General features: G+C 47.5%; 8 protein-coding genes across 10 annotated transcripts; 5 read left to right on the forward strand and 3 right to left on the reverse strand.

The window, feature by feature from the left end:
* The first annotated feature begins 3,227 nt into the window (after nt 1-3,227).
* On the forward strand, nt 3,228-8,942 carry LOC118502872 (serine protease snake-like). The gene is made up of 4 exons (XM_036035580.1): nt 3,228-3,690; nt 6,186-6,383; nt 6,453-6,971; nt 8,238-8,942. The coding sequence occupies exons 1-4, from the start codon at nt 3,600-3,602 to the stop codon at nt 8,597-8,599; spliced, it is 1,170 nt and encodes a 389-aa protein (XP_035891473.1). The 5' UTR covers nt 3,228-3,599; the 3' UTR covers nt 8,600-8,942.
* A 1,842-nt stretch (nt 8,943-10,784) lies between these two features.
* LOC118502899 lies at nt 10,785-11,569 on the reverse strand. The gene has a single exon (XM_036035621.1). The coding sequence runs from the start codon at nt 11,354-11,356 to the stop codon at nt 10,970-10,972; it is 387 nt and encodes a 128-aa protein (XP_035891514.1). The 5' UTR covers nt 11,357-11,569; the 3' UTR covers nt 10,785-10,969.
* A 404-nt stretch (nt 11,570-11,973) lies between these two features.
* LOC118502893 lies at nt 11,974-12,968 on the forward strand. Its single transcript, XM_036035613.1, has 5 exons — nt 11,974-12,134; nt 12,223-12,444; nt 12,504-12,607; nt 12,672-12,735; nt 12,812-12,968. Exons 1-5 carry the CDS (start codon nt 12,116-12,118, stop codon nt 12,931-12,933), a joined length of 531 nt encoding a protein of 176 aa, XP_035891506.1. The 5' UTR covers nt 11,974-12,115; the 3' UTR covers nt 12,934-12,968.
* On the reverse strand, nt 12,938-15,856 carry LOC118502850 (serine/threonine-protein kinase pink-1, mitochondrial). Its single transcript, XM_036035552.1, has 7 exons — nt 15,654-15,856; nt 15,135-15,485; nt 14,951-15,065; nt 14,242-14,867; nt 13,568-14,159; nt 13,373-13,489; nt 12,938-13,311 (listed from the first exon to the last, which is right to left on the reverse strand). Exons 2-7 carry the CDS (start codon nt 15,419-15,421, stop codon nt 13,024-13,026), a joined length of 2,025 nt encoding a protein of 674 aa, XP_035891445.1. The 5' UTR covers nt 15,422-15,485; nt 15,654-15,856; the 3' UTR covers nt 12,938-13,023.
* Nucleotides 15,857-15,944: 88 nt separating this feature from the next.
* Nucleotides 15,945-17,505, forward strand: LOC118502873 (exopolyphosphatase PRUNE1). Of its 2 annotated transcripts, none has more exons than XM_036035581.1 (4): nt 15,945-16,129; nt 16,209-16,707; nt 16,794-17,224; nt 17,287-17,505. In XM_036035581.1, the coding sequence occupies exons 1-4, from the start codon at nt 16,085-16,087 to the stop codon at nt 17,461-17,463; spliced, it is 1,152 nt and encodes a 383-aa protein (XP_035891474.1). In that variant the 5' UTR covers nt 15,945-16,084; the 3' UTR covers nt 17,464-17,505. The 2 variants fall into 2 exon arrangements, with proteins under 2 accessions (XP_035891474.1, XP_035891475.1); XM_036035582.1 differs by having other exon boundaries at nt 15,951-16,134; nt 17,287-17,493.
* A 124-nt stretch (nt 17,506-17,629) lies between these two features.
* Nucleotides 17,630-19,577, forward strand: LOC118502420 (gustatory and pheromone receptor 32a-like). The gene is made up of 6 exons (XM_036034647.1): nt 17,630-18,437; nt 18,525-18,623; nt 19,053-19,129; nt 19,205-19,282; nt 19,356-19,448; nt 19,518-19,577. The coding sequence occupies exons 1-6, from the start codon at nt 17,711-17,713 to the stop codon at nt 19,575-19,577; spliced, it is 1,134 nt and encodes a 377-aa protein (XP_035890540.1). The 5' UTR covers nt 17,630-17,710.
* A 213-nt stretch (nt 19,578-19,790) lies between these two features.
* LOC118502881 lies at nt 19,791-21,087 on the forward strand. Its single transcript, XM_036035600.1, has 4 exons — nt 19,791-20,543; nt 20,612-20,688; nt 20,771-20,920; nt 20,981-21,087. The coding sequence occupies exons 1-4, from the start codon at nt 19,820-19,822 to the stop codon at nt 21,047-21,049; spliced, it is 1,020 nt and encodes a 339-aa protein (XP_035891493.1). The 5' UTR covers nt 19,791-19,819; the 3' UTR covers nt 21,050-21,087.
* On the reverse strand, nt 20,766-24,204 carry LOC118502849. Of its 2 annotated transcripts, none has more exons than XM_036035551.1 (3): nt 21,477-24,204; nt 21,252-21,416; nt 20,766-21,174 (listed from the first exon to the last, which is right to left on the reverse strand). In XM_036035551.1, exons 1-3 carry the CDS (start codon nt 23,333-23,335, stop codon nt 21,081-21,083), a joined length of 2,118 nt encoding a protein of 705 aa, XP_035891444.1. In that variant the 5' UTR covers nt 23,336-24,204; the 3' UTR covers nt 20,766-21,080. The 2 variants fall into 2 exon arrangements, with proteins under 2 accessions (XP_035891444.1, XP_035891443.1); XM_036035550.1 differs by having other exon boundaries at nt 20,766-21,178.
* Nucleotides 24,205-24,605: the final 401 nt, after the last annotated feature.

Here is a 24,605-nt window from a genome sequence, read left to right on the forward strand (position 1 = left end):
GAGAAGTAACACCCTTGAGCAATTCTAGAAATTAATAGGTGAAGCGAAAAGTTGTCAAATTTAGAACGTACATTGCTTTAAATAGTTAGAAAAACTCGGAAACCTACAGTAAAAATAAGGCAATAGAATTTTTCAGAAGGTTTTAAGTGTAATAGAATATTGTAAAAATATTGCAAAATTAATCCAAATGCCCAAGTCGACTAGACACTCGTCGTGGAAAACAACCAAAGAAGCGTGCAATGCTTTTCGAAACAAATCAAATAATGCTGGTGTATGATACTAGTGTTACAAATACCACTAGACTTAGTTACCCATTTAAAGTTAATTTTTACTAACACTTTCAAACCCAGGAAAGTTTTTACCACATTAAAAATATTACTCTACACTGATTCAACGGAGTGATCCTTTCTGATAGTGATCCTGAACCATTTGGAGCGCTTCTGTAGCTCAAGAGGAGTTCCTAGCCGACTTTGACAGTGCAATGATTTTTGCTATATTTGTCCAATATTTTGTAACTTTTTACCTTACCTGAAGAACAGACTGCCTTATTTTTACTCCAAGTTTCCGAGTTTCTGACCTCAACTAAAGCAGTGTATGTTGAATATTTGACAATTTTTCACTTTGCTTTTCTATTTCTTGCACTGCTTGAAGGCATTGCTTTTATGATACAAATAGAATATTTGAAAGCTTATCAAAAATGGTTAAAGTTATAAAAAAATTGCAAATTATAAATTTTTTTACGATGTATTTTTGCACGATCTTTAAAGCCATTACAACAGCAGAGAAAAATATTTTCCTTACGTATATGGAAATGTATATGTTATATGGAGGAATAATGACACTGCACAATTGCTAAAAAAATTGTTAAAGTGTATGTAAAATTTAAAAAATCCTTCAAAATGAGTTTTTTAATAAATCTTTATTAATGTAACTAGAACATCAATTTAAGTTATCTCTTCTAGCCTTATTCTAAAGACAAAAAACCAGGTGTTCGTAAAGGTCTGTTAAGAGCTGTATCAACACTCGCTTTTCTTGAGTCGCTGTTTATGTAAATTAGGCGTGAGCTCAATTCAGCGATCGTTTCAAAATTTACTACATTTTCTACGAAACGTTTTTTATTCAGTTAAAAAGGGGGGGAGGAGAAACATTCGAAACACGTAAATTGGCTCCAAACGTAGGAATTTTACTGGTTTTTCTTCTTCTTTCGCCTGTATCTGATGTCTGGATGTCCAAAGCGGCACCATTCTCGAGTTTTTGTTTTGTTTTTTCCTTAACCACATGTTCGCATCATGTTTTTTTCGCATTATCCTGCCCTGGCATGCCTGGCTGTAAGCTAAAAACCAAACCCCGAAAAAAGGAACGACTTGATGCCCAAAAACCTGGCCAGTTCAACCAATCAGAGGAATCCACTAATCGGAAAGCTCGTATCTTTTGTGGGTTTTGTTTTGAAAATTTTGTTGCCGCCCTTAGTTAAGGCATTTTTTTGTTGGTTTGTTTGGGTTTGTTAAATGGTGGGATTAAATTTAAATTTATGCTTTCCCCCTCTCTGAACATCCCTCTTTTGGCACTTTCAATTAATTGGCAGTGTTGTATCAAGATGCAGCTTTAGTCACATAGATTACTGGTGAATTTCACCATTTTGCAAAAATCAGGTTTGTTTCACCTCGTTTGCTTGCTGCATTTTACTGGGGGTCAAATCCCATCAAGACCTGCTTCCCGTACACAGGACTATCTGCGACCATGTGCGCCCATGCATTGGGGAACTAAGGCAATCCCTTTTCGATTGCTGGAATAATAAAAAAAAAAATCTATAGCGGACACGCTATTTTAATTTCTAAACGATTACGATAACAAAACTGTACCGCAACTCAGTGTAGCACATGCCAACAACATTTGAGAATGATCAGATAAAACTAGACTAGGGACATTTTGAAATCGAAGCATCTAAGCAAGCCAGCTTTATGGTAATCGATAGTGAATCGGCTGACTTTATGACGCTCATCCTTGAGCTTTGAGTAAGTTGATTCCCTACATTCAAACAGTAGTCTGCAAAAATCTTGAAGACATCAATCATCAATCATTGCAAGATCATCGAATTTTGCTGCTCTTTCTGAGCCTGTTTAAGCACTTCAGTGTCTTCTGGACATTGGTCACAGAGAATGTTGTGATAAAATCCTACAAAAATACTGGTTTGCACAAAAATCGCCTCGATTCACAGCTACTGAGGTCTATTGGGTCAGTTGAGGAGTGCCTCCGCGATCGACGATGCGATCAGTGTCAGAAAGACATTTGTCGTCAGTCGCACTTTGTGAGTGAGGTGGAAGACTTCATCCTTAGACATGGACAACATGGTCACATGATTTAGACCATATCTCAACTCTATGCGGGATCGGAAGCTACGGAATGGATGGTAGACAGAACGACTCCACGAATAGTGGAGTACGGGTACGTAGGGACCGAGAAGCTGCATAGAGGGGTATCAATGAGAGCAACGATGGAGCATCAACATTGGGAAGCATGGCGTGATTGACCCCTGTGATCTTGCGAGTAGCACACCTTCTAAAGGATATCTGCTGCCTCTCTCGATAGGTCAATGTGGATCCTAGCCGACGGAGACCAGATCACCGAGCAGTACTTCAACAGCCACCTGACCTGAGGATCAGTAAAATCATAGGCAACACGCTTAACATTTCCAAGCGTTTTCTGAGCCCCGGTAACCATGGTGACGATATGGTGAATGACATAACATCCTTCCACATACTGAGGTCCTTGCGCAGCGATAAACCCCCAATTCTTTCTCTGCCCAAGCTTCCTCTGCATTCGAAGGGTACTACAACACTGTCGAGGCCTCCTATCGAGGTCCCCTCTAGGAGAAAGCAAAGATTTAGTAAAACTCCAAGGAGTTGTATTGGGTCATCAGAAAGTACCGACTTATTTCCTCATGATCACTCTCAACTCTTCAATTGCAGTTCCTCGACTGTTTGGACCAGACCAGATAACTCCAAAACGATTTTACGAATCCACAATCTACAATTTAGACTGCTTTACTTCCAAAAACCATGACTTTTTCACCTCACTGCACTCATCTTCACGGATGTGAACCGTTCAGCGAACGACTCCCACCCGCAAAAGCAAAAACGACTGTCGCTCTCCAAGTTCGCTCGCTCATCCATCTCCCGGCGGCATCGGTCGGCTCTCCCGCTCAGCTCGCTCGCTCCACGATTCAACGCTCGGCTAGCGCAACCGCCGCAACCGGGTTATTCCCGCGAGCAAGCCGACGATCGTCACGATCGATCGCGGCGGCCCCTTTTCAACAGCGCGAAACCCCCAGGGCCGGCAAGGCAAGTGCGCGAAAGTCACAACCCCCACAGGGAAACCCGCTCTGCTCGGCGGATCAAACGTGATCAGACCGTCGTTGGTGGTAGGTGTCATCGGCAGCCGTTCGGTGCGCAGTATCACACGTGCTAGTTGCCAGTAGACCATCGGTGTCCATCGGTGTCCAGCTCGACGACGAGTAGCACCCGATAGGTTACGATCTGTTAGTTCCTGTAGCTCGCGTGTAAACAAAAAGTGCCTGCTCCGACGAGCAAGTGAGCAAGATGTTGCCCGCCATTGAAGACAGTGCACGGTGGATCACACGGATCGTGATCGGGGCGATCGTTATCGGGACCGTTCTTGCCGATAGCAATGGTAAGTGAACCGTCCGTAACCTTCGTGAGTGAGTGATGAGTGATGAGGTGACCCGCAATCGCTGTAGGGTCAAATCCGCTTTGCTCCGAGGCCGGTTGGCCAAGTTTCGTATTAGACAAGCTGTCTACCGACACCGATCTGCAGCGTAGTTTCAGAAACTTGATCGCTTCCAAGGCTGTCGAAACGGTTGTTACTGCTTGAGTGCTGTCTGGTCCTGGTATTCTTGGTTGGTAGTTTATCAAGTTCCAGATCGAGTGTTCGTTCGTGCGCATCTCGTACCTCATCAACCTCCGACCGTGTTGAAAATCCTTACAAGATTCGCCCTAACGGTGGAAGTGATGTCAGTTTGGAGCTGCCCTTCCCTTGTTCCGGGGAAAAAACAATAAATAAACTACGCTAGATGATTAATGGGCATCATCTAACAAACGGACCTTCCAACAATTTCTACCACCAATGTATCCGGCTTTCTATAAGCCTCCGGAGCTGTAGTCAAACTTTCATTAGCCATGCCATGCTGATCGATCTCCGCCCGCGCAGTCCAACGATTTTTCCAGAGTGTTCAATGTGATCGCTGCCACTCGTGTCCAGCCGCTAATTAACACTACGTCTTTGATGAACTAAGTCAACAAGCTGTGATAATTCGCTTCGGCGCTAGTCACAACAAAGCACCGGAACAAAATGGCACTTCCCGGGAGATGGTTTTGAATCGTGTTGTTGGAGTCTGTGTCCATTTTGTGCTTAAAAATTTACGAGCACTTTTTGCAAGATAAGCGGTAGCAGCGATTGGCAGTGACTATCAGCGTAATTATTGCGCTAGGGAAAAAGCTTGAAGCTCATCGATTGCTTAAACAGTTGGTTGAAGTTATATGTACCTTCTTTACTCATGATCATGGTCTCACCTCTCATGATCACCTCACAGAGATAGAAAAAACATTCGCCAATAATTCCAGCTGATCTTGCATTGAAGAAGTTGTTGCTATGCCTCAAGGATTTCGCAATGGAGCTTCTCAAGGGTGATCTTTTAAGTTCCATACCAGTGTTCGCGGTCTTTATAGACAATAGGGACTTCAACGATACTTCTTCTTCTTCCTTGGCTCTCCAGGATGATAGTCAGCCCTGGATACAGTCCGTGGCGGTCCGCATGGGATTTGAGCCCCGATCCTGCCGTGTAAAGACCAGCGCCGCTGTCGTCTCGGCCACCACAAAGATGATCAGTAGGATGTTGCTACCTCGCAAGGATCTCCAAATCGAGATTGTGGAGAGTTACCATAGCTTTCTTCGTGCAATTTATCCATGTTAGTCACATTGTTCCCTCCATGTGAATTATTCCCACCAGAGAAAGATAATTTTTTCCCTCCCATTAAACTCCATCAAGACTGTCAAGTCTCACTCATTTTGCCCATTGAATGGATGATGATTGAGACCTGTTTGATGGTCTTCGAATCGACGATTCATCGTCAATTAACGGCTCGCTCATTGGCCATCCTTCTTCCAGCGGTGTCCATCTTATCTTTCTTGAACCTCTGAGCTCTATCCTTTCTCCTATTACATCTTCCACGCGTAGAACTCGCCGAGCAGAGGTTTTGTAGATGCTTCAGGTTAGGTTCTGAACCTAGATAAGAGATATCAAAACTTCATCAGAATACATGGAAATGGAGCTTCATTCAGAGTTCCTTGCAGGGAACGTTGTTGTTACTAACCCCCCGCTAAACATATGCATCGGTACCGATTTCGATCACGAATTCCGCATCGTCAACCGCAATTGCTTTGCACAATCCACTCACCACACACTCCCAGTTGCCCATCGCGCACACCAAAGACCGATCCTCTTCATCAAAAACCTGTTATGCGCGATTCTGTGCGTTTCCTTTGTTGCTCACCGGCAGTAAGATGCGCGACGTCTCTCTAAACTTAGAGCGAGCAGTCTTTGCGTCTTTGATTATGCAAATGTGAAACCAATCCAATGTCATGCCGCTGATCGCACAGTAGTATTTTTGGGAAGGATATGCAAGAAAGGACACCATTTTTCCTGACATTTATTATCCTACCCGAAACCTGTTCCTTGCGTACAAGTTACATCGATTGAAGATAGCATTTAGGAGCATTCACCCATTTACATAAAACTTTGGCACGATATTCTTTACGATGGTGTGATCAATAAACGATTATCGATAGCCCGAGACACGTGTTTCTGACGCAAACGCAGCTAATGAAGTGTCATTTAAAGTAAACGATCTTGGCTCATTCGCCCAATCGTGTGAGTTTCTTTGTTAACTGGCCTAATTTATTCGCTAAACTTGTTTTATCGCCCGAAAATCTGGTTTTGTTTAAACGTGATCCTCTTATCTACTTTAAAAAAACGGAATCAAATGTCAGATCGACGCCAACACTCGATAACGTTCCAGGAAGGCCTTCAGAACGCGCCGAATTAAAATAGTCCTTGAGTCCGTCGTACCGGCTTATTAATTCCTTATAACTGACTCTCCATTATGCAGTTGGTGAATCCTGTGCGTACGGCAACGATCCCGGCATCTGTCTCGATTACAGCGTCTGCCGGCCGCTGCTCGAACAATCGCGGATAGTGAAGATCTGTGGCTACACACCGCAGCAGGCGGTCGTCTGCTGTCCGGTCGACTACAAGCAGCGCCTGCAGCAGCTCCTGTACAACCCAAGCCAGCGTGTTAGTGAACGAAGTAAGTTTCTCGCCCATTGTCGTGTCCGCCACTGTCCATTACTGACACTGTTCTCTTCAACCCTTGCAGAATGTCGCGAGTATCAGGCCCCATCCAGTTCCGGTCTGCTGCTCGGCTCCCTGGCGGTCGGATCGTCGGTGGTGAAGCTGAAACCACGCAAACAGTGTCCGACCGATCAGAACCTTATCGTCGGTGGTAAGGCGGCCCGGTACGGTGAGTTCCCGCACATGGCCCGGCTGGCGATGCCGAACGACAACGGCGATATGACGTTCCGGTGCGGTGGTACGCTCATCAGCGACCGGTGGGTCATGACCGCAGCACACTGCATCGAGTCGCAAAGGATTATGGTGCGGCTGGGTGAGCTCAAGGAGGTGGACGATGAGTTTGGCGAGCCGGTCGACGAATGGGTGGTGGAGATAGTGAAGCACCCCAACTACAAACCACGCACCGTCTACAACGATATCGCACTGCTGAAGCTAGCGAACCCGGTGTCCTTTTCGTTCCGTGTGCGGCCAGCCTGCCTGTACACCGAGCCAACGGTCGAGCGTGCGAAAGCGGTCGCCATCGGGTTTGGTTCGACGGAAGCATGTAAGTGTTGGCAGCTAAATCTAACATCTTCATCAGCTTAAGGGAACGCCTCGGTAGGATAACCTAGTTGCCGAAACCGAAACCGGTATTCGAAGCGGCCGCTGCAGAGGAGGTGGGTGCCTCTAAGGCTGGGTTGGACATGTTTATGAGAGATCATCAAATTTGCACCTGCCAAAAACGTCGCGCCGGAACCGGTTTCCCACTTTGCTTCCACTTCCCGTTCATGTCGTACCGGTCGCACTATGGAGCAGGCTTAATTTAAATCAATCAAGCATCGGTAACGAACAGCAATACCGGTTTATGACCGTCACAGTTGTTTTTGACGGTGACAGCTTGCGTATTGTGGCGACGAATTTGGTGACGAAACTCAGCCCGGTAGGTGTGGCGATCTTTGAGTCTCGCGCTTACGATCGCGCTTACTAATAGGCACTAATTGAGCCAAACAATGAACGGACCAAAAATCTTGTCAGGGAAGTTTCTGAGTCATTCTCTGGTGAGGTGATCGGATTCTGACGATAATGGCGATCCTTCTAGAAGTCGTGTACAAATTTCGTCTGATAGTCAAATTTGTCCAGTTAGCTGATGAAGGGCTATGACCCTCCTGCTCCAGGATATCTAACGACCTCTAAGCTCATGCCTACCGTTTCTGGCTTACTAGACATAATGATACCATGTAGTTGGACAGTCAGAATAGTGAGGGAACGGCCCTGTTGGGATTTGAACCCAGGTCCTGCCGTGTGAAGACCAGCGCCGCTCCAGGATATTCACTACTTCTGACAACATGCAGATCCCTTTAGGATAGAACTTGAGAGGCAGTTGTCGCTCAGAATTTGTGGTGGTTCGGTGCATTGGACAGCAATCTATATAGACGTAAATTTGACTACAAGTCCTGAGGGCGTATCGAAACTTGGCTCTGACACTGAACGCTATTATCAGCCTGAAGTCTGGATTCATAAAGTCCACGGCGCTCAAAGTATAGAATGTCATAGGGCCATCCTAGCCAAGGAAAAGGGATCCTTTCTTCTTCTTTTACTTGTAGCAGAAGTCCTCCAAAAATGCCTACAACAACGCCTCTGCACAATGTGAACGACCTTAAACTAGCTCACGAAGTGAGTTGCCCTATTACAAACTATTGCGAAATACTAAATAGAAAAGACGCATGTCAACAATACTCACTAAACGTCACAATATCATAAGCCACCCTTGCTGTTCACTAATATGCTTGCTCTCTCTCTCTCTCTCTCTTCATCTTCCTGTCCCCAACAGATGGTGACGGCTCGAAGGAACTGCTCAAAGTGTCCCTCGATTTGTACACAACGCCCGCCTGTGCCCAATACTTCCAACGAAACCGGCGCGTCCCGCAGGGTCTGCGGTCGACGCATCTGTGTGCCGGGTATGCGGCCGGCGGTCGGGACACCTGTACGGGCGATTCCGGCGGTCCACTGCAGATCAGCTCCAGCGATGAGGCGTGCTTCGCGCAAATCGTCGGCATCACCTCGTTCGGTATAGGGTGCGGTTCGGCGACACCCGGCATCTACACGCGCGTGTCGGAGTATGTCGACTGGATCGAGGAGATCGTTTGGCCCTCGGAACGGTTACCGTTGACGGAAGGGTTACGCTTTTCGTAGGCCGACGGTAGCTCCTGCCCGCTCGATCGTGCCGATAGTGTATGTTTACGTGTTGAAAGGGGGTATTAGTCGTGTTAGTGTTTAGGTTAAGACGTTTGGTTTTGTTGATGTAAATTGTGTATTAAAACTGTTCTCGTAAGCGTAAGTGTATACTAAGTCAGTGTGCGAACTGAGATTAATGATGGCGCGCCGATGCAGATCAGTAATAGTAGTATAGCAAAAATGGACTCAAGTGCAACGCTGGTACAGTATGTTAAATCATGCCGTAAAAGATATTTTCTTACAGAAAAAAAAACAATAAAGCATTTAGAGAAATCCCCAAAACTGTGGAGAAAAATAGTAATCCTCAAAGATTGGACGTTTTACTCTCGTTACTTACTGGCTCATCAATTTGGATTTTTGAGACAATTTTAAGTGTTCCAGCGTCTCGACACGCTCACATCTCACTCTAACGCGAGAAACCGGTTCCCTAGGCGGACTTTCCTATCTTTCGAAGCGTTGCAGTCGAGAATGACAATAGAATGCATTTGTGCATTGCCCTTCTTGCTAGCTGTCTCCCTGATGGATGATTGGCTGTCTGGTTGTCTGTCTGGCTCTCAATGCTCCCAACGTCCGTTGGAAGTTGGGCATGAGCATCTGTCACAAAAAAGCTTAAATTGATTATTCGTTTCACTATTACGAAGTCAAACAAACTAGTTGGTAAAGTCTGGAATGCTGGTATGTTGATCTATGTTGCACGAATTCGCATGCAAGAGGGTCAAGATCAGCTCAAGTTTGTGGTGGCATCATTTGCATCAGACAAGTCTCCTGGAGTCTGCGTTTTACGTGTGGTCGTATGAAAGATGTAACGCTGGAAAACCCCCACCGATTCGAAGGAGGGCCCGGTCAGGGCCTGCGAGAGAGAGAAAGAGAGAAAGCACATCATTAACACCTTCCAAAAGGGAAATCCCCTTTTCTGTTAAAGCATCTCTCCTTTGGACGTTATTTAAAGCAACGGAAAGCGTTTTATGCTGTTGTGCTGAATGTGCTGAAACCATGTACGAAGATAAGAAACTCCACATTGACCGCCCTACTGACACTGGCTAATGATAAGTTCCCGGTGGTGGTGGGGAAATACCAACCGAACTTACAAATAATACACATGATAAGACAAAATATGGCAGAATAAGACACTGGAAGCCATCCATACTTGCACTTGTGCTTTATATTTCCACATTTTTCGTCCACATACACCCAAGCCGATAGCCAATGTTTCATTCGTTCACAATCGAATCGGTCGTCCTTTCTTCCGATGACGTTTCGGCGCGTGTCCGCTTCGGTTCCGGGGCTGATGGGTTGCTACAGCAAATCACGACGGTGTAGCGCATGTTGAGACACGGATCATTGTCCGCCTTGGTGCCCGGCCGAACATATTTCCCGCACCGGCCCATCTCCGTACAGACGCCCCGCAATCCATCGAACTGACACTGGCTGCCTAGGTTGTGCTCGATCGTTTTCGGAAACTGCATGATCTCGGACGTGTTTTTGGGGACGACATTGGCGGACACCGCGTAAACGGTGGCTAGCACCAGGAACACGGCCGTCACGCTTTTGCAACACATTTTGGGAAGGTTGTCTTTTGCAAATCTCTACACTCACAGTTTAAAGGCGTACCGACCGATTCGAAACACTCGCAAGACGCGACTAGCGGCGACTACGGCTGGAGGTTCTAGCGATAAGGCTAGATCAGATCAGAAGCAACGGTTGTTTTCTTCTTATACGGGGACTATCTACCTACGGATCATGGTTGGTTCGGAAAGATGAGCGTTGAGAGTCCTAGTCCTACTCAAGCTAGGGGCTCTTGATGGTTCCGAGGTATGTGAGAGAAATTTTAAGCAAATTCACTTGGGCGATCGATTTCACGCCTTCAGCCCTAGGATTGCCTCTAACGTACAAGAAAGTGCGGGCGATCGTTACTCCATGGCGACCGTTACGATCATGTAATATCCTCCATCGGAGTTAAGTGAAATTGAGACAACCCATTTGTATTACCCTATTGGTGTATTAAATATCGGCGTACTATGCTTATAACATCTCTACAAGGAGCTCTCGGTCACCAAGAATAGATAAAAACTCCCCTCAACCACGGTGTGTTAATACGGTAGGGTTTAACGGCAGGTTCAAAGTTTAAAAATAAGCAAAGCAATTTTTAAAAATATTAAACAAGTATTTAAACTTTATTTCCTAGCGGGCGTTTTCCTGTAAATAACTTTTTACGAGCTATACATTTGACTAATGACTAAACCCGAGCAAAATGTGCTTTAATGCAGTCGTGCTGTCCTAATATCAACCCTCCCTGGGTAGGACCACCCTGTGAGCTCCAACAGTACACTAATGAATTAGATTAGTATCGTCTAGATCATCCAAGGACAGGCGTTTGTTGCTGTTCAGCGGCACCAGTTCGGCGGACACGGGTAATTCCACACAGCAAACCACCGGATCGTGCACCTCAAAGTAGCAAACATCGCGCCGAATGTCGAACGGTTCCCGTATGATGCGTGGAATAAACGTTGGGCAGTCACGCACCCGCTGACAGATTCCTTCCCTGGCGAACTGAATGCCGGTCGGATCGGGCGATGGTTCGATCGTACACGGATCGCCAATGGCTAGATCGTCCACCACCGGAAATATGATGTCTGCCGTGGACGGGGGTGCGGAAGCCACGCTTCCGAGCAGCACACAAGCGACCAGCAGCACCGGCAAAAGTTGAGCGTACATGTTGACAAACGCAGTTGTTTTAACGGACTGGCCCGCGGAAGATTGTTTCACACGTGAGAAACTATCGCCCCGTTTTCTTGGCGAGAAGATGTAAAACCTGTTTAAAAAACGGGCCGCTGTATTTGTGAGCGGATAAGTGCTACACTACGGTAACGCGGGTTTTTCCCAATGCAACAGCTGCGTATTTGATAACGCACTCCAGTGCCACGACGGACCAAGGCGGACTAACGGACGGTATTTAATTTAACCAAACACGCCTCTTCGTAACTTGTTTCAGAAACATTTTTCTGTAACTTAATTAATGTGAAAAAAACGATGGTTCTCGATCGTGAACTTTTCGTTTGTTTGTTCTCCCTCAGCAAACATATGCAATTGATTTATAAAACCAATCAAGCAAACTACTATGTGAATTTGTGTTCTCTCAATTGAAATGTATTAAAAAGTACAATAACATAAGTATTTCTTCAATTTGTAATGCATGTAATGCAAATTTGTAACGAGACGTTGTGAAAAACGCTTAATTTGGCGGCACAAGCTTAAACAGACGGCACACCTTTCCATATACACACCGTGACTAAAAACTGATCGTTTGTTTTGACAACGGTTTTTTTTGACATTTGTTTACATTTGAATTGCGCTTGAAATGCCAACTTGTTTTTGTTGTGTTTGCTTTCCACACAGCGTTGCGAACGTTTCGTTTTGCAAAAAATCGACGCACCGTAAAATACTTCTTAAAAGGATTTAATTTAAACGAGCGTAATGGCTGAGGCAAATACTTGTAGGTACCCGGTTGTTGTTGAAAGTCAATCACGTCCCTTAACGATAATAATATCCATCTCAACCTTTGCCGCATTATCTCGTTTCAGACACTGGGGAAAGCATTCCAACGCAGGATTATTTGAAAGAGCTGCTCGGCAAAGCAATCGAACTGGAAGCAAATGTGGAAGAAAAGCAACGGGAGCGCCAGCTTGCATCGTCCAAATTGGATGCCGTATGGGCCAAAATCCACCAAGCTATCGTAAAGGAAGCCGAACTGAAGCGCAAGCATGCAACGCAACAGCCACACAAAAACGGCCATCATTTGCACGGTAATATTGCTGTATGTAAAAAAAAGGACAATTGTGATTTCACTGTTCGATCGTTTCAGAACAACGAACGGACGTGAAGGGACACTTTGCCGAACAGTTTAGTCAACTGCAACGGCTTATGGGCATTTCTGTCTTTTGCATGCCAGAGCGAAAGCTGGTGGAGGTTTGTACCTTCCTGGAGGAAATCGGAATAGCCAAACACTAACACTAGCTTACGCACATTGCAGATTACATATAACGATGTTCACAAGACAAAGGTTACACTTGCATACAGTGAAAAAGGAGTAACGCGTAAGATACACTCGTAGATTACAGTTATTACAGTGAGGAAAGGAAATAAAAGCGTACCATCTGCTTACCTTTTCAGTTGACGAAATGTATCCGGTACATCCAAACGTAGACGCGCTACGGTCGCATCTCCACGAAACCGGTGACCTGGTCGGGTTTCTTTCTGTGCTGCGAAGAAAGCTAACGTTCAAAGACATCTGAGGAGTAGCTGTTACAAAATAAATAGTTTTATTCAACCCGCACTGTTCTGTTCCTATATACTCACAGCATTGCGATATCACAATTCTTACATTAACAGCCAACATTCACCGTGTGTATCCAATCGAGCGCGCGCTTGATCCGTTCCAGGCGCACGCGGGTAAGAAAGCTAGCAATCAGTAAGTACTCCGTGTACGTTCTGCGGCCCATCGTACCGTCGGGCGTAACCCGCAGCGGACCTTCGCACAGGATTTTTGTCGTGAGACTTAGCAACCATTGCAAAATTTCGTTGCTGGACGGTACGTAACGGTCGCGTAACCAGGACGATGGTGACCACAGAAACAGTTGCATCACGTTTGCCGCAATGTCCGGGCTTAGGCGCTGAAAAGGTGGACAACGTCGTTAATGCATTGTTTACCGCGCGCTTCCTAATGTTGCCTACCTTGTTCGGGTTTCTCTGCAGGATGTTCTGCACCAGACACTGGACCAGTTGGGGAACATTTTGATCCATCGCTGGTAGCATATGCTCTTCGTACGATGTATTTTTGAGAGCCGAATGCTGAGAGATAAACGCATTAAATTAAAACAAAATACTTTCTCTCCATGTACTTTCCCGCCCAGCGCCGCCCTTACTTACCAGATCTGAATAGAAAGGATTGTTGCTGCCAAAAATTTCGTACGCAATCGCACCGCAAGCCCACAGGTCCGCCTTGGTGTAGTTCAGCATCGCGAACGTACCCGGCAGCTGGTCGATTATTTCCGGCGCCATCAGCGCCACATTTCCTCCCTTATCAATCTCGTCCGAGGTGTACGGGATGCGCAAACCATGCCGCTTGTCCGCAATGCAACATCCAAAATCAGTCAACACCAGCGTCGGTGGCATGTTGGGACGCAGCTCGATGAGAATATTGTCCGACTTAATGTCCCGGTGAGCAACACCGTGCCGATTCAAATGTGCGACCGCTTCCAGCAGCTGGGCAAACAGCAGAATGCGTGTACGCATATCTACGCCCGGCTGCGCTAGGTACTCCTTCAGGTTCGTGTTGTATCGTTTCATCAACAGAAACAGGCTCATGTTTCGCCCGTAGCCTTGCGGATTCAGGCGCTGCGGGAGGGCCATCGGGTAGAGCGTGGCAGACATTGATAAATCCGGTACCTGGTCACAGAAAACGCCGTACATTTCCACTATGTTTGGATGCGGTGGAAGAAAGTTGGTCTTTTCCATAAGGCTAGAAGGACGAAAGTGAGAACACGAAAAGGGTGAGTGAGTTTGTCTGCATCGTTCTGCATGCTGTGGGTGCATTTAATTACTTCTTCTCCCATGCGCTTTCGATGGTTCGCCTCTTCGCAGGGACCGTTTCACGGTACATCGCCTTCAGAATGGCCATTGCATTGCTTTGTATGTCGTAGTTAAACATCATCTTCAGCGCCAACGGGTACTCGTCGATGTTGTAATCTTTTTCGCTCGTGTCATGCAAATAATCGCCGCCATTCTCGTGGGCTGACGCACTATTCTCCGACATCGTTCTTATTCTTGCCTCACTGTTAAACCGTACCCGGCGATTGTTGTTTGCTCGTGTTTGATCGTCGTTATTGCTTATCATCTGTCGTAAAACGGTCGATGCGGTTCTTTCCGGCAGCATGAGCGGACTATTGCCGTTGCTCCATTGGCCAGCGAAATCTGGCTCTTCTTCTGTCCATCCTTCCGGTGGTACCTTTCGTTCCGGGGAAGCCGTAGCGTTATGGATGTTGTCGCTGTACGTTGTCGAGCTCTCATTGCTTACGGTCGGTTCCTTCAGCGAAGCGGCATAAACAACGGCCGAACAGCCTTTGGCAATATGCTTGCCTATGTTTAGATTCTCTATTCCGAACTCTTCATCCAACCGGGTTTCAATATCCTTCTCACCGACTTTCTCCTGAAAGTTGGACATGGCATGCTAAGATAGAATAAAGGGAAACCACACGGTTAGTCAATCATATAGAGGTACCCAGCAAAGCGACTACGGTGCGAGACAAATACCCTAATCTCCCAGCAGACAGCTTCCAGCTCATCATTCTTTGTCAGTACGCCATCTCCCGAAGCCAGACTCACACCGACCAGTGCAAAGAATGGGGTAGAATCGCCATACAGCAGTCTGTAAGAGCGAGAAAAAGAAAAACCCATTATCGTACACCGCGTACCAGTACCGCGTCGGCGAACATACTTCTTGGTCGCTTGCAGGCGCAAATCCACCGAGTACGGATTGGTCACCCTGCTCAGCACATTGTCGATAAAGAGCCGGCGCGCCTGGTTACCGAACCGCAGGAAGCTGTTGTTCCGGAACTCGTTGATCCGCAGATCATGCCGCAGCGTGTCGTTAATTTTGTTCACTTTTACACTCTCCGTAGGGTTTGACCATGCGTTACTAACGTGTATTTCCCGCTTGAGATAGTTCTTGACCAGCAGGCGACCATGTTTGTACAAACGGGTGGTCAGCAGGCGAAAGGACATTTTCGATGTCGGGCGGCGCGTGCTTCCCTAGCCTATAGTGTTGCGCTTCCTTTGCACTCGTATTCTTTTTGCGTAACAAGTGTAAGTGCAGTTAATGATGATGATGACGACGATGACGAGGTAAGAAGAAAAAATGTAGAAAAAAAACACTTCACACGTTGTTGCCCTCTAATGGCGACGTAAAAATGGGGCCCAGACTAGTGTCTGAACTATATGAACAGTTATTTATCACCTTTAACAAAACGTTTCACTGCTTTCTGGTGTTTCGATCAGCTTGTCCGACGCTTAATTCCATGAAACTGCACAATTCAAACACAAATGCACTCGAATGCACCAATTTTAATGCACAAAAATATTGCGGACGTGAATTTTGTGGCCCTTCGTTTTTTCACCAAAACCAAAACACAAACACAAACATACGGGTGAAATGTCAAACGGTGGAATTTTTCGAGAAATTTCAAGGTGTGTACATGTCAGATAGCGCGAAACATTGCATCTAATCATCTTGGCTCCTATATCCTCAAAGTGCTGTCAACCTTTGCGGGCCGGCTGCGGCAATGTTTATTATTTGTTTTGCATTCTTTTACTATCACTTTGCGCACTAGTCGACACTTTTGATTGTAAAAACGCTTGTAAGGGTAATCTAGAAACATTTCCTACACAATGAACACCTACTTACAACGATGCCGACGTGTTATGAAAGATGCCGTAAGGTGTTTTCGCTCAAAGCGACCTGCATTTTGCATACATCCGGGCCCCCTTATAACGTTTGCACTTTTACTTTTAGGTAAGCAAAATCGCGATCATTGGCAACGAAAGCTGCGATTTGGATTCTGCAGTAAGTGCGATTGCTTTGGCATTCCATCTACAGCACAATCCCGCCTTATTAAGCTCATGGTACAAAAAGGACAGTACCGTAGTGTTCCCGGTACTGAACGTTCCTCGTGCCGAGTTGCCGTTAAAAACCGAAGTAACGTACTACATCAAGCGGCATGGAATAATGCTGGATGATTTGATTTGCCGTGATGAGATCGATTGGAACGCGGAGCAAGCGTTAAACGTAGTTCTCGTGGATCATCACGTCTCGAAACTGCAGCAGAACGTTCTCGGTATCGTCGATCATCGGCCCATCGAATCGAATGCACGGTTCGATACAAACGCTTTCAAAACGATCGAGCTCGTCGGATCTTGCGCCACCCTGGTGGGGCGTGAAATTTTAAACCTAGAAGCGACTGCATTACAAGAACTGTCGGAAGGATATGGCGTTGCGTTGGAACTGCTGTATGGTAAGCTGCACCGAATAGGGCAACCTCGCGTGACGTCCGTACGGTCATTGATAAAATGATGTCTTACTTTGCTCCGTAATCCGCAGGGGCCATCGTGTTGGATACGGTAAACTTTTCCAAGCAGGCCGACAAAGCCAAACCGCTCGATTATGAAATAGCGGCCGCAATAGAAGCGAACCGTAGCGTTTTGGAAGAAAATCGCGCCGCCCACCGGGAGCAACTATTCCAGCGCCTTGTCGAGGCTCGGTGCGATGTGTCCGAACTGAACGCCCATCAGTTGTTGTTGAAAGATTTAAAAATCCTATCGCAAAACGATCGTATCGTCGCGGTACCAGGGTTTCCGATGGCGGTACAAGAATATCTCAAACTTCCGGACCACAGCGAACATCTGCAGCGGTTTGCGGCAGACACCGGGAGTAATGTGGTGATACTGCTCGGACTAAAGGTGCTGCCGGATGGGTGTGTGCGTCGCGATGTCGGTATTGTTCCAATCGATGATGAACCATTGGCGGAGAAGGTAAGCTGCGCATGCATACCGGAGATTGACGATTGATTGTTTCTAACTGTCGCCTTTCATAGATTGTTACAGCACTTAAAGCGTCGGGCCAGGACACGAACTTTGAGCTGGAAGAATTACCGAGCGCGGATGTAAAAGGAACATTTTTCCAGCAACACAATTTGAAAGCATCGCGCAAACAGTTGATGCCGATCGTGAAAAGTGTGCTTAGCACGTTGCAGTGTGACACACTGGTGTGATATTAAATTATTGGCTTAATTATAAATGCACTAGTTAGGGAGGGGGAATGGATTTATGTTTGATTAGTAAGCTGAGAAAGAAAGCTTTCACTCCACCAAAGTATCTCCAATTAACGGAAACGTGTACGAATCGGTGTGAGCTATGGGATGCCATTAATTACAACACGAATGCGGTGTGTGGCTGTCCGAAAATGCTGCTGAAACTAAAACACGCAAACTACTGCCAGTCTGTAACCGGAAGCCGAATATGAGGACAGAAAATTTTGTAATTCTCGTGCATAACATATTCGGTGGACCGCTGGGCAGTAACAATGAGCGTACCTTAACACCTCTGCAAATGTTTCTCCACACAGCAATACTGATCGGTACGAGCGGTGCATTGTTCATCCTTTGTCTGTGCGATCTACACCGCATGCTGTACCAGCGCGACCTAGTGCTAAGTGTTATCGATCTGCTAATGTTGCTTGGGATTGCGATCACAGTGTTTACGATCCAAGCGTCTGCGCTGATAAAGTATGTACAAAAACCGACCGAATCCATTCTTCACTATCTTGACGATATAGACGGCCATCTGTACACACTGAGCATACGGCACGATCCTGCCCAACGGCTTCGGTTTAATTGTGCCGCCTGTTTTGCAAGCGCAATCGTCCTATCAATTGGCTATCTGCTGGCGAATGTGTTGCGAATTAGCCGACCGAATGCAGTGGTCTTTGCGTTTAAAACTTACGGCATATTTGTGGTGTTGCTCATGCACGGACTGTTTCTCGTGTTCAGTCATCAAATCCTGACGCGTGTTCGATGTATGAGCAAGCACCTGAAGAAAATGATAAGCACTACCAACACTGGCACGGAATACGGTAGCATACGATTGGGCAGAGATCTTCGAACGTTGGCCACGGTACAGATGCAGTGCTTCCGGGCGGTCAATCGTTTAAACGAGGATTGTGGTTTACCAAACGTTACCATCTTTGGTGAGTCCGTTGTCCTTCTAATGGTTCCATTATTATGTATTGCAAGCATGATACCCTCCTTACGTGTGCCAATCGGAATCGTTTTAGGAATGTTTTTCTACGTTCTCACGGCGAAATGCTTTCAACTGTTTTACGTCTGCTCAATCGAGTTTAGGCTGCACGGGTTTCAATTCAGTCACATTTTAGGTGAGTATAAGCATACTGTATATAAGCGCCTAATATGTAGGCAATCCGCATGCCATTCCCGAAAGGGCGGTCACCGAATGAATTATAGGAATGAACTATTAGGAGTAAATTTAGGATTAGGGGTTTAGAATATGAACAAACTCACTCAATAATGAAGCATTAAACACGTTTTCTTGCAACACCTCTTGAGAAAATATTCATAGATTTCTCCGCGACTCAACACATACTTGTAGGCGCCAGTTTTCACACGGCAGGACCGAGGTTCAAATACCAAACGGAAGGACCGTTCTTCCGTAGTAAGGTCTAGTAAGCCAGAAATGGCAGGCATGGTCTTAAAAGGAGATCGTTAGGCCAAGAAGAGAGAGGGAGAGAGAAGCATTAACTAGAAACCTAAAGAATAAAAGGTCTAAAGTCATATTACTCTTTCAGAACCCATCGTGCTGATAGTGGCAGTGTTTTCCTACTTTTTCACTACTACTTATCTTGGAGAATTGGTGCTAAGAGAGGTAATGGATGGAATGTGTGAAATGGAATGTGTTTTAAAGTGTGATTTAATGTTTTTTCCCCCACTCAATCATTAGACACAGCTCGTGATCAACAATCTCCACAAATTTGAGTCCAAGCATTCGATGCGACCCCAAAAGACGAACTACTCTGAGGTACTACTAGGGAGTAAAACGGAGTGCCACATCAGTCAGGCTAACATGAAATATTTTACCCTTTTTTGCACAGTTAGTTGAACAACTCGGTCATCAAATCCTGCATCAGCCGATCTGTTTTACCGTCATGAACTTCTTTCAAATAGATTTCAAATTTTTCCATCTGGTAAGTGATGGGATTTTTCACCGTCACCGTGCATAATTCCGTATTATAATGCCATTTTGCCATCAACAGGTCATGGCATCGGTTGGAACGTACCTAATCATATTGTTACAATTCGACTTTCAAAATTAATACAATGAGCTATGGCAACAACAGCCCAAGACGTACCTTACTACCTTTTAAATATTTAAATGTTACACGTGTCATGTGGCGCGGTCGTTACTAAGCGGTCTCACTGAATATTTCACAGCGTTATATTAATCTTCCTACACCGCTTTTTACTTGATTGCCAACCGACCAAAGCATCTCATTCGAACCGCAACCCCAACATGGAACAGACGCTCAATCACGCTATTTTCAAACTTTTCGCCCTAATGCCAATGCTGTCCCGAACGGACGAGCACGGTCACGTGTGGAAATATTTGCTAAACGTGTGCTACAGCTTGTGTGCGATCGCGTTCATCGTGCTGCAACAGTTTACCATCTGCAACATTCAGCTGGAGCGAGATTTTGCCGGCTGGTTTATCTGCACCACCGTACTGGCGACCAGCTTCGTTATCCTTGTGCAAGCGTTGGCGATGGGTAGGGGCGTGCAGCAGCTACTGGTGGAACTGATGGAAATCGATGCCCTGCTGGGCGGCGTCGAGAGGAAGCGACACTTTCGTGCCACATTCTACTGCCTGTACGGTGTCGGAATTGGGAGAATCATATTTCGCACCACGCTACTCATACACCTCGGGCAAAGGCCCGTTGGCATAGCGTTGCGGCTGGTCGTTCCATCGCTGATTGTTCTGGCGCGCCTTAACTTTCAAATCTATTTGATGGACCTTGTTGCGTCACAGCTCGAAACGATTGCGTCGGAGCTGGCCATCTCGCTGGAGGACAAAGCTGACCGTTGCGCCATCGGTGGTGAGAACGCCACGACACAGCAGTGCCGGTGCATCCTGCAGCGAACGGAGTACCTGTTTGGTCGTCTACAGAAATGTCTGCAAATGATCAACACCCAGTTCGGTTGGTCTACCGCGGCGATTGTGGTGCTCGTGTTCGTTGGCATCACCTTCCAGTTTCGCGTTCCCATGTACCCGATGCCGTTCTTTGGTGAGCAGATTTAAAGGTACGATCGTATTAATCTCGTCTAAGGGTATCCTTTTCTTTTCTCTCCACAGCTCAAGTTGTAGAAGTTTGGTATTCGATTATTGTGCTCTTCTGTCTGTGTCGTTCCTCGAGCCAATCCGTGGAACAGGTAATGGAAATGGGAAACAAGACCAGATCGTACCATGAACGCTGTTTTCCCCCGTTTTTTTTTTTTCACAACCCTTCAACAGGTTCACGAAATTAAGCGAATTTTACTGAAACCCTTCTACAATGCATCACTTTGGGATCAGATTAACAATTTTATCGTCCGGACCAAGCTGCAACCCTTCGTATTCACCGCCAACGGGCTCTATTCGATTAACTACGGACTGTTTGGTTCGGTAAGATCGACGAAACAAAATCCGACATCAGACATCCAGCTCATGCCTGTCTCATTCCAGACCCTGGCCGCATCCGCCACGTACATCGTCATCATGCTTCAGTTCGAGCAGAAAACGCCGGACGCATAGAGCCATCGTCAGACACCTTTCAGCACGCGCTTCAGATTTGTGCGCAAATTGTTGTCCATGTCCTTGTAGAAGTATTCGTCGAAAAATTTATGCTTCCGCAACATCCGGTACAACCGTTCGCCGAACTTCCTGCAACCAGAGAAATCAGTTAAATGTCCCACGTTGAACGACACGATCACGAACACTTCGCCGGAACGCTTACCTGGTTTCCATGTTTTTGTCCGTCAAAAATTTGGCCAACATCGATAGGATGGTTTTGCGTGTCCTCGTGTTGGCGGTGGTGCCCAAGATGGCGTCCAGTCCCGACACGACACAAATGCACACGAGCAGACGGGCCGTAGCGGTCCGCACAAGAGGATTTCGATGGCTGTTAGTAAAAAGGGAGCAGTGAAAAACTTGTAATTGCCAACGGTCGCGGGTGTCTTACATGGTTCCACGATTCGATATCGCCCGTACGGTGTGCGGTGTGGGAATGTAAGTGACCAGCTTGTCCAGCGCCACGTTCGCATCCTTCTGTATGAAGCGATTCGGATCGGCCGTCTTGCACAGCAGTATGTCCACCATCTCATCAAACTCTGGCCGTTTCGTCGACTTTGCCTGGCAGAACAGCTCACCCGACACCTGGCACGCCGACCGGCACAGTGCCGTCCGGGGAGATTTCAGGAACTCGATCAACTTCCGGTTGATGACGGTGATGTACTTCTCCTGCGCCTTCCAATCGATCCTGCCCGCCGTATCCATCAAATCCCATATGCCCTCCAGACACACCTCCCACACATTGTCCTGCAGCTTGTCCACGATGCCGGCAATGCTGACCGAGCCTTCCTTCGAACCCGCCCCAACGCACATCACATCCGGCGCATGTCCACGCCGTCGGCCGAACGTATCGCCGATCGGTTCCTCGTCCTGATCTTCGGCGCTCTCACCTTCCAGACTGAGCAGCGTCGTCGCATTACACTCGTCACGCCGCTCACCGTCCAGCTGCTCATCGATCGATCCATCGTCCGATTCGTCCTCCTCCTCGTCCAACCCTTCCTCGTCGTCGTGCGATTCTTCGGCCAGATGTAGCTGCTTGCGGGTCACCCGGCCCACCGGACCGGAAACGAACGGATCATCCACGAACGGAGAGTCGTGCGCGTCCTGCGCATGCGTTGTCGTTCGACGATGATCCACCTTCGTCTTTGCCACAACGTACCGGGACGACTTACCGACCGTACCGACGGCCGCCGGCTGTTTGGTGCTTCGACCGTAATGGCCACCCATCGTAGCGCCTCCATCGACGAGCTTCGTGCACGAACGGTTCCGCTTGGTACGGTCGAAGTACGGAACTTGGTGCGGTGCACGACCCACATTTCCCGCACGCAACTGTTCCCGTGCCATGGAAAGCACCTTAGCCTTCCGGTCCGTGGCGGCCATTCTCGACCGGCCGTCGGTCGGGTCTCCGATGGTCGACGATTCACTGTCGCTGGAAGCTAGCACCGACTCCTCCGGCACACGGTAGTTTGTTGTGGTGCGTGGCCCAGCCGTTGGTCGAAGCGTTTGCTGCTGCTGCTGCACTTTCTGCTCTGCCTCTACCAGCTCGATCAACGTCCGGCTTGTCTGGCTGTGCATGTTCCGGTGGCGTCGGTACACGCTGAAAAACCCACCGGCACGGGACCGACTCGCACTGTGGTACGGCGATAGCAGGGGAGCCCGACGAACGGCCGGGACGGGCGCAAATTGCTGCTGCGTCAACCGATCCTGATGCTGCACCATCCGAGTTGCGTTGTTCTGCGTGATAAAGTTGTCCGGAAAGCGAAACGTTTGGCAAACGTTTACAATTTGTGGATTTTTGTTTCGCGGCCGAATGGAGATCGGTTCCTGGTGTGCAACCTTAAGCTTTACCGACGGTAGCATGCTCGGGTTGCGCCCCTGACCGTACCCGGTTGCCTCGTACGAATCGTACTTGAACGATGGTTGGTGTCTGGTGTGCCAACGTGTGTCGCGATCGTAATGCTCCTCACCGTACTGATCCGCTTCCCAGTCGCGGTCGCCCGATGACAGGGTGCTCAGGGTTTCGTACCGTTTCGATCCACCACCCCGATCGGCCAACATCCGGCGCACATCACCACCGGCAGACGTTTCGTACTGAGGGAATTCTTTCGCGTCCTCACACACGGACGGTTCCGCGTGCAGCTGATGCGACTGACGCTGCGATCTCCGCCGTACGTCGTGCAGCGTTGCATCCGCATCCGAGTAGTGTAGACATCCGCTCGTGAGGATTTGCGTAAAGCTATTATCAGGCATTGCTCCAACGCCCGTTTCCCTTTTCCGAATGGCCGAGATAGCTAGATGGTTGTTATTGCACTTGAACGATTTGATCACGAATCTAACGGCGTACAATTTGAAGTCTAAAAATTTCGCACAACACTTTTGTGAAGGACACTCGCGAATTTTATTTGCCCACCGGAAACAATGATTGCTATGTGTGTATGGTTGGGTTGCTTCGATTCGCGAGAGAAGTCAATAGGAATGTATCAATGTGTGCTAGATTGGGGAGCGCAAATATGAAGCCAATATTGCGGGCCTTGCATTATTCTGCGTCGTTTGAATTGTGAGATTGCCACTACCGAGGCAATGTCCCTTAATGACCACTGACACTACCACAGCCAGCATGCCAATGACTAAGTACCCCCGCTATCGTTGGATGAAGTCATCAGTGCCATCAGACAGCTGAAACTCCACGAGTCGGCTAGCAGCGATGTGCTGTCATGCGTCGGCTGATTGTCAGGCAGTCCCGCATACTCTTCTGCAGACTTGCACCTTTTGCTACAGATTTCGTTGGAAGCTATCAAACTGGAATTTTTGGAGGGGAACTCTACGACAGATCAGCTAGAAGTGAAGTGCCGGGAGCACCAGATCCCCACGCAGCCACCCGTTCATGGACTTCAAGGCACCCTATGATACCATAGATCGGACCGAGCTATGGATGCGGCAGTACGGTTTCCCTGCGCAGCTGATACGGCTGTTGAGGGCTACTATGGACAGTATGCAGTGCAAGGTGAATTCCTTGGCTTCGCGGAAGACAGCGACATCATCGGCGGTGTGCAACTCCCGACTAGAACTCGAGGCCGATGGAATTGGATTGAGGATCAACGAAACGAAGACAAAGTGCCTGCTTGCCGGAGGCTCTGACCGTGATAGAGCATGACTAGGAAGCAAAGTATCGGTTGACGGAGCCGATCTTGAGGTAGCAGAGGCGTTTTGCTACCATGGCACAATCGTAATTTCGGACAGCAACGCAAGCAGCGAAAGGCGAAGGAGCCTTCAGGGGAATCGTGCCTTCTTCGGGCTCCACAGCCTCCTGAGATCCAGAAGACTCCTACAACGCACGAAATGCGCCCGATATTGGGCACTTACACGGCCAGTAGTCCTCTACGGTCAGGAGTGATGAGGTTGTTTGACTCATGTCCTACCAGGAAAAGCACAACGAGCTCATTGGCTGGATCAAGAGGCGTCAGAACCTGTGGGAGATCGGATGCAGCTATGGACCGTGCTTCCTGGAAACGGATTGGAC

This window comes from Anopheles stephensi, chromosome 2 (genome assembly GCF_013141755.1).
Source record: "Anopheles stephensi strain Indian chromosome 2, UCI_ANSTEP_V1.0, whole genome shotgun sequence".
NCBI lineage: Eukaryota > Metazoa > Arthropoda > Insecta > Diptera > Culicidae > Anopheles > Anopheles stephensi.

Bases quoted from the DNA above. Each gene is read 5' to 3' on its own strand.
- LOC118502872 (XM_036035580.1), top strand. From the start codon at position 3,600: ATGTTGCCCGCCATTGAAGACAGTGCACGGTGGATCACACGGATCGTG. The intron at 3,691-6,185 runs GTAAGTGAACCG...TCCATTATGCAG, and splicing joins CGTTCTTGCCGATAGCAATG to TTGGTGAATCCTGTGCGTAC. The intron at 6,972-8,237 runs GTAAGTGTTGGC...TGTCCCCAACAG, and splicing joins GTTTGGTTCGACGGAAGCAT to ATGGTGACGGCTCGAAGGAA.
- LOC118502893 (XM_036035613.1), top strand. The intron at 12,608-12,671 runs GTTTGTACCTTC...CGCACATTGCAG, and splicing joins CAGAGCGAAAGCTGGTGGAG to ATTACATATAACGATGTTCA. The intron at 12,736-12,811 runs GTAAGATACACT...TTACCTTTTCAG, and splicing joins CAGTGAAAAAGGAGTAACGC to TTGACGAAATGTATCCGGTA.
- LOC118502873 (XM_036035581.1), top strand. From the start codon at position 16,085: ATGAACACCTACTTACAACGATGCCGACGTGTTATGAAAGATGCC. The intron at 16,708-16,793 runs GTAAGCTGCACC...CGTAATCCGCAG, and splicing joins TGCGTTGGAACTGCTGTATG to GGGCCATCGTGTTGGATACG. The intron at 17,225-17,286 runs GTAAGCTGCGCA...CGCCTTTCATAG, and splicing joins ATGAACCATTGGCGGAGAAG to ATTGTTACAGCACTTAAAGC.
- LOC118502420 (XM_036034647.1), top strand. From the start codon at position 17,711: ATGAGGACAGAAAATTTTGTAATTCTCGTGCATAACATATTCGGTGGA. The intron at 18,438-18,524 runs GTGAGTCCGTTG...GAATCGTTTTAG, and splicing joins ACCAAACGTTACCATCTTTG to GAATGTTTTTCTACGTTCTC. The intron at 19,130-19,204 runs GTAATGGATGGA...CTCAATCATTAG, and splicing joins GAGAATTGGTGCTAAGAGAG to ACACAGCTCGTGATCAACAA.
- LOC118502899 (XM_036035621.1), bottom strand. From the start codon at position 11,356: ATGTACGCTCAACTTTTGCCGGTGCTGCTGGTCGCTTGTGTGCTGCTC.
- LOC118502850 (XM_036035552.1), bottom strand. From the start codon at position 15,421: ATGTCCTTTCGCCTGCTGACCACCCGTTTGTACAAACATGGTCGCCTG. The intron at 15,066-15,134 runs GTATGTTCGCCG...TCGCTCTTACAG, and splicing joins CGCCTGCAAGCGACCAAGAA to ACTGCTGTATGGCGATTCTA. The intron at 13,312-13,372 runs GTAGGCAACATT...CCACCTTTTCAG, and splicing joins TGCAGAGAAACCCGAACAAG to CGCCTAAGCCCGGACATTGC.
- LOC118502881 (XM_036035600.1), top strand. From the start codon at position 19,820: ATGCCAATGCTGTCCCGAACGGACGAGCACGGTCACGTGTGGAAATAT. The intron at 20,689-20,770 runs GTAATGGAAATG...ACCCTTCAACAG, and splicing joins CGAGCCAATCCGTGGAACAG to GTTCACGAAATTAAGCGAAT. The intron at 20,921-20,980 runs GTAAGATCGACG...GTCTCATTCCAG, and splicing joins ACTACGGACTGTTTGGTTCG to ACCCTGGCCGCATCCGCCAC.
- LOC118502849 (XM_036035550.1), bottom strand. From the start codon at position 23,335: ATGCCTGATAATAGCTTTACGCAAATCCTCACGAGCGGATGTCTACAC. The intron at 21,417-21,476 runs GTAAGACACCCG...TTTTACTAACAG, and splicing joins ATATCGAATCGTGGAACCAT to CCATCGAAATCCTCTTGTGC. The intron at 21,179-21,251 runs GTAAGCGTTCCG...CTCTGGTTGCAG, and splicing joins GACAAAAACATGGAAACCAG to GAAGTTCGGCGAACGGTTGT.